Below are 7,324 nucleotides of genomic sequence, written 5' to 3'. Positions count from 1 at the left end.
TTGTTAATAATTGTAATTCAATTGATACAATTTTAATCAAACCATAGCACTCAAATACAAATGATAACTGATTCTAGGTCAGTCATTAAATTAGGTTGATTCTCCACAGAAATGCATATACACCGTCACTTCAGCTGCACATGCACAAGGAGAACTGAGATTTTGTTAACAAGGGTCCAATTTGACCAAAGAGGACACAGATCACCCTAATGACATCACACGAAACAAGCACATGAACATCTACGAATTCTTAATGACAACTATTTAAATCCCCCCTATATTCCCTCTGGCCAAGGAAACAATTAAATAATTCAAGTAGCAAGGGGTTGTGGGTTTTCCCCATAGCCTCAATTTGTACTCTGTAGTTTAAGTTAACACTTAAAATATTAAAGGTGCTGTAAGCGATTATTTCAAGGAAAGGTATGCAAAAGAGACATCTCACCAGTCTCAAAAAAAATGTGTCCACTGACAACGACGCTTTCTGCCGGTCAATCATTTTGCGTGTTCATGTATATTGTCGTTGCAGCGAATTATAGAGGCTTAATTGCTTTATGCCATATTGTTCATTACATAATCAGTTGAGGGCAATATTTTTCTAATTTTGTTTTTAACTATCGTTTGCTCTCAAAAAAGCTCATTTTTATGGAAGACAGGTCCGCCAAGTAATAATTCTGACAAAGGCTGTTGACATCACCAACTATCTGGTCCTTCAGACATCGTACTACACCAGACAGCAAATGAAGGCATATAAAAGTCTGGAGGCGTACAACTTTTTTGTCAGCGGATGGGTCCACAACCTCGGTACCAAACGGCTTCACATTGTAGACGCTGAGTACTGTGATTTTGTTGTGTGGAACCACAATGACATTTTTGTTGAAAGGATTTTGCCCGATCTTGAACTTTGGGATGATGTTATCCCTAAAGTTGAGTGCTTTTTTAGAAACGGTATACTTCCAGAAATACTGGGACAGCAAGTTACAAACTCACATGTGTAATGTAATGAAAGGATCCAGGCACTCTTGAAAGTGGGCTGTGTGATATTGCTGTTATATCAATACGGTTGTATGAGACAAGATTACATTTTGACTATTGTTATGAGTGTGGTCTTTGTGAGTTCTGGCTGTTGTATTATTTAAATCAAAAGATTAAATGCCATTGAGAAGACAGAATTATACATGGTGGTTTATTTACAAGATTAGATTTTTCAACAATTGTTATAATAACAAGAACATGGTGTGCAATAACAGATTAGAATCCATTTCATTATATATAATACATATAGCCAGTACAATTGGACTAGTGGATAAAAGTATTACACTTGTTGAAAACATATTAACAGACTGATATGTGTCGGGGCTCAGGTAATACTACTCCATGTCCTCTTATTTATCATCATCATCAGAGCCAAGAAGCAGGGATCAGGTATTGGACACTACATGTGTGAGGGCTCAGGTACTGGACTGACTGATTATTATCCCTATCCCTCCCTCCTCCTTACTCCAATGGGACAATAGACTCCGAAAGATTAGACAAGACGCAGCAAATAACCCCAATCTTGTCAATCAATGCTAGTGCCTCACCTTGTTTTGTTGCCATGTGCTCGATGGGCATAGCCCTGCTTTGCAGAATCTGATATGTTCTTCTGACTAAACCGATAACTCACTCAACATGAATACGCAAATTCGCTATTTTTCTTGTGTCTGCCACCTCATACGCTGACAGCTGTTTTCTCCCCTTGGTAAATGCAGGTATCTGTAGTGAAGCACAGTAAAATCCCACACTATCACCAATATTGAACCCACGGTCTGCTAGGACAATATCTCCAGGTAACAGGTTTTTTAGGAGGCCACTCTCTATTGTGATCTGTTTATCGCTGACTCTCCCTCCCCAGGCACAAGATATGTAAGTGACATGGGGTGTTTTGTCTCAGAACATCCTCCATCTTCTCAATGTCATCCATTGTTAGCTCAGTCTGGCATCCGACATCTACATAGCCTGCAACATATCAGTGGGGAGCATAATTAGTTAATTCATGAATATGAATTATGTGAATTGTTGTGAAGTTATCTTTTTGACAACCTTTTTACAAACATGCAAGTTCTCTGGTCCAATTATATAGAGTGATTTTAGTTAATATGAATTATGTGAATTGTTGTTAAGTAATCTTTTTTACAAACATACAAGTTTTCTGGTCAACATTTGTAACAATTTATAATTATTAATAACAATGAATAATAATGTCGGTTACACATCTTAGTACAATAATTTACCTTTATCATTTAATGTCCCATTCCCACTGATCCCCTCTGATTGTGGGTTGTTGTCAGCTGGCTGCTTCGGTTCTGAGCTTTCGGCTGTCTGCGTCAGATCCGGGCTCTCATCTGTCTGTTGGAGATCCAACATAGCATCTGCACATTCCGACCGTCTTTGTTGGTCTTCCTTGATCTTCATCCTTTGCTCTCGTTTAAGAGACGCCTGTGATTTGGGCTTAGTTTTTTGGTAACCTAGGTTGACCGTCGGAGCCCAATCTACCGACTCAACGTCACCCAAAGCGCTAGGGCAACCTAAAATGCCCCAATTATGTCCATATTAGACTACCGGTAACTTAATAAGCATTACTAAGTAAATGAGCATTTAATGACAACCTAATGCTATATAAACACAGACACAAAAAACACGTTGGCTAGCTAACATACCTCCGACGAAGTGGTCGCTGCAGACAAGGGCATTAACAGACTCTGCTCCTCCCGACCGCAGAAGTACGTTAAAAATCCACTTTTTACGGCGTTGTTCTGTGAGCTTTTTACATTTCTCACCTTTATGAGTGACAATCTTCGGTACTCTATAAAAACCCTTTCCCTTTTCTCGATTAGAACGATTGGAGCAGCTGTAAACTACACAAAACATTGGCATTTTGCCAGACGGCAGATCCTCAGCTATTTCACTTCCTGCCCTCCATCTGAATTGCGCGCTCTCGCGATGCAGCAGCGTGACGTCACGTGAAACCAACCTATTGCGACTTTTTTTTTTTTTTTTTTCTTCTTCTTTTTTTTCAACCTATTGCGACTTTAGTTGCATGTGCAGTGGCATTTCGCGTCACTTGAAACAGTCAACATTTGTTGTAGCACAGAATAAAGCCTCCAAACGGCCGGATGGGCTATTATTGGCCGGTAAGGGACCGTCTAAAAATTCAACCCACTGTGCTAAAACATCGGTGGTGTCCAAGCGTTCAATCAACTGACTTATGCCTATTATATTGAAGTATATATATATATATATATAATATATAATTCTGAAGGTTGTAATAGGCTGCCAGTGGAAATACTGACTACAAGCCATATTTTCCCAATATGTGAAAAATTATATGTATATATTTTCAATTATTTTAGCAACAAAATAACCAAAATTCTCCTATACGTCATTTCCACATTCTTAAGGTTGTTTCTAGTGTAATGCATGACTAACTACTGGTCTTATTTTCCCAATATGTCTAATTATACATATACAGTATATGTATACTGTATTCACACAAAACAATCACTTAAATTCACTGAAATGTATTTTCAAATTTCAAAGGTTGCAGTTCCCAGTGGATAGACTGACTTACTACAGGTGATATTACTACAGTAAGTCCAATTGTATGAATACAGTGTTCAAGTCAGTGCTTTAAGTGGGCCGGTACGCGCTGGTACTCAGTACCGCCACTTCCAAATATAGCTCTTGAGCGTACCGCCACCTCTCCGTGCGCCCAGAACGTGCTTTTAGCGTACCGGTACGCTCATTTGCACATCTGTTTTAATCATTTGGCTGCGCTGCCGCTTTTCAGAGCGCCCTTCACAATGCACGCTAACTAATTCGTCCCACCGAGAGCAGAGACTACATTACCCATACACCCTTGAGTTTTACAAGTGAAAAGCGCATGCGTCGCTTTTGCCGCGGCGCTGTCAGTGTCAACACAACGGTGGGTGTGTGAAACGCGCAACCATAAATGCAAATAAAATACAAATACATTGAACATTTAATATGCTCACCTGGCTTCAGACTCTGAGTAATAAAAGAACTAGGTCAGAATCAGAGGACTCGCTGTCTGACACCCCACCAAGCCAGAATGATATCGCTGCAGGTTAGACGCAAGTTAATGAAAGCGGCACTTGTGCCGCTGTCGATGAGGTTCTCACATGTGGCGTCGAGGACGAGAGTGACACCACTTCTACCGATGACAACAGCCGCGTTAGCGAGCATGAGTGGCCAGAATGTTGGTCTCAAGCACAAGTCCGGTATTTCTCCACAAATTACAAGTGGCTGATGAGCAGAAATCAAAAGTTGGGTTGTAGTGTGTGACACTAATGATTTGTACAGTATATCTCATTTTTCATTTAGTGTACTGTGATTGTATTTTGCTGAATCTGCTTTTGTATATTTTTCAGGGGTAAAGAAATGAACCATCTTCAAGACATGTTTATGTTCTACTGTTCTATGGTTATTATGTTATTATGGTTTATAATTTATTTTATATACATTTTGTTCAAAAATTTTCAATACCCTTTTGCACATTTTATTTATGTTCAGTAGCTCTTTCTAGCTCAAGCAAATCCACAAACTAATAAAAGGATTTATTATTTTGTATAAGGTCGTCTGTTGACTGCTGTATATAAAGCCCCTTGTTGTTACCTCAGGGGAGGAGGGGAGTCAGAACCCCCCCAAAAAAAAACCCATAATAATAGAGTACCGGCACCTCTTTTGGGCCACTTAAAGCACTGATTGAAGTAGAAAAAAAAAAGAAAAGAAAAGAAAATCCCAAAAATGTTGTTCCAAGTGTGACTTACTACAGGTCATATTAGTACATTAAGTCAAATTGTATGAATACATTATTCAATTATTTTAGAAAATTCACCAAAATGTTAATTTCACAATCCAAAGGTTGTAGTAAGTTCCCAGTGGATAGACTGACTTACCACAGGTGCGATTATTTCAATGTTTCTAATTATATGAGTACAGTATTCAATTATTTTAAATAGAAATTCAGTAAAATTAACCAAAATCTAATTTTCACATTCCAAAGTTTGAAGTAAGTTCCCAGTGGATAGACTGACTTACTAGAGGTGTTGTTTGTACAGTATGTCTAAATGTATACACTATTCAATTATTTTAGAAATAAATTAATTAAAATTCACGAAAATCATACTTTCACATTTCAACATTTGTAGTAGGCTCTTGGGGTGGATGCTTGACAGGTCATATTCATCATGTATGTCTAATTATACAGATACAATCTATAATACTTTTGCAAAAAAAATCACTAACATTCACCAAAATTATATTTTCCCATTCTAAGCCACTGAAGTTGGAGTTAAGTTTGTAGTAGGCTCCCAGTGGGTAGACTGACTTACTACAGATCACATTTTGCCAGCATGTGCTATTATACAGATGCAGTATTTAATTATTAAAAACAAAACTACCAAAATGTACCTAAATGACATAGGCGCATTCTAAAGGCTGGATCCGTTTTGAGTTGGGGTTAGGGTTGCATTAGGGTTGATATTGGGATAAGTGAGAGCTAGGGTTGAGTTTGGTGGGAGTTTTTTTATTTTATTATATTTACAGTGAATCCGGAAAGAATTCACAGTGCTTCACCTTTTTCACACACCTGTCTATATAATGTCCCACAGTTAACAGAGCATGTCAGAGCACAAACCAAGCAATGAAGTCCAAAGAATTGTCTGTAGACCTCCGAGACAGGATTGAATCAAGGCACAGATCTGGGGAAGGATACAGAAAAATATCTGCAGCATTGAAGGTCCCAATGAGCACATTGGCCTCCATCATCCATAAATGGAAGAAGTTTGGAGCCACCGGGACTCTTCCTAGAGCTGGCCGCCCGGCCAAACAGAGCGATCGGGGGAGAAGGGCCTTAGTCAGGGAGGTGACCAAGAACCCGATGGTCACTCTGACAGAGCTCCAGCATTTCTCTGTGGAGAGAGAAGGAACTTCCAGAAGAACAACCTTCTCTGTAGCACTCCACCAATAAGGCCTGTATAGTAGAGTGGACAGACGGAAGCCATTTCTCAGTAAAATACACATGACAGCCCGCCTGGAGTTTGCCAAAAGGCACCTGAAGGACGCTCACACCATGAGAAACAAAATTCTCTGGTCTGATGAAACAAAGATTGATCTATTTGGCCTGAATGGCAAGCGTCATGTCTGGAGGAAACCTCATCACCTGGCCAATACCATCCCTACAGTGAAGCATGGTGGTGGCAGCATCATGCTGTGGGGATGTTTTTCAGTGGCAGGAACTGGGAGACTAGTCAGGATCGAGGGAAAGATGAATGCAGCAATATACAGAGACAGCCTTGATGAAAACCTGCTCCAGAGTGCTCTGGACCTCAGACTGGGGTGAAGGTTTCTCTTCCAACAGGACAATGACCCTAAGCACACAGCCAAGATAGCAAAGGAGTGGCTACGGGACAACTCTGTAAATGTCCTTGAGTGGCCCAGCCAGAGCCCAGACTTGAACCCGATTGAACATCTCTGGAAAGATCTGAAAATGGCTGTGCACCGATGCTCCCCATCCAACCGGATGGAGCTTGAGAGGTCCTGCAAAGAAGAATGGGAGAAACTGCCCAAAAATAGGTGTGCCAAGCTTGTAGCATCATACACAAAAAGACTTGAGGCTGTAATTGGTGCCAAAGGTGCTTCAACAAAGTATTGAGCAAAGGCTGTGAATACTTATGTACGTATGATTTTTTTCTTAAAGATTTCAAACAAACGTCTTTCACATTGTCATTATGGGGTATTGTTTGTAGAATTTTGAGGAAAAAAATGTATTTAATCAATTTTGGAATAAGGCTGTAACATAAAAACGTGGAAAAAGTGAAGCGCTGTGAATACTTTCCAGATGCACTGTATATATATACTGTTTGTTAGTGTTTGTTTTATTTTGCACAACACTGTTATGGTTGTATTATTTGTCTTAAAAAACAGAACAGTGTAATCCTGTCTCAAACTTAACCTTAACTCCATCCATCCATCCATCCATCTTCAACCGCTTATCCGAAGTCTGGTCGCGGGGGCAGCTGCTCCAGCAGGGGGCCCCAAACTTCCCTATCCCGAGCCACATTTACCAGCTCTGACTGGGGGACCCCGAGGCGTTCCCAGGCCAGTGTGGAGATGTAATCTCTCCACCTAATCCTGGGTCTTCCCCAAGGCCTCCTCCCAGCTGGACGTGCCTGAAACACCTCCCTAGGGAGGCGGCCAGGGGGCATCCTTACCAGATGCCCAAACCACCTCAACTGACTCCTTTCGACGCAAAGGAGCAGCGGCT

At 40.4% G+C, this 7,324-nt stretch overlaps 1 protein-coding gene across 1 annotated transcript; it reads right to left on the bottom strand.

Annotated features, from left to right (window-relative positions):
* Positions 1–2,945, bottom strand: LOC127632308 (uncharacterized). The gene is made up of 3 exons (XM_052110838.1): positions 2,697–2,945; positions 2,271–2,564; positions 1–1,995 (listed from the first exon to the last, which is right to left on the bottom strand). Exons 1-3 carry the CDS (start codon positions 2,911–2,913, stop codon positions 1,868–1,870), a joined length of 639 nt encoding a protein of 212 aa, XP_051966798.1. The 5' UTR covers positions 2,914–2,945; the 3' UTR covers positions 1–1,867.
* Positions 2,946–7,324: the final 4,379 nt, after the last annotated feature.

The sequence above is a fragment of the Xyrauchen texanus genome, chromosome 3 (genome assembly GCF_025860055.1).
Source record: "Xyrauchen texanus isolate HMW12.3.18 chromosome 3, RBS_HiC_50CHRs, whole genome shotgun sequence".
In the NCBI taxonomy this organism is placed as follows: Eukaryota; Metazoa; Chordata; class Actinopteri; order Cypriniformes; family Catostomidae; genus Xyrauchen; species Xyrauchen texanus.
This window is presented reverse-complemented; position numbering and strand designations above follow the sequence as displayed.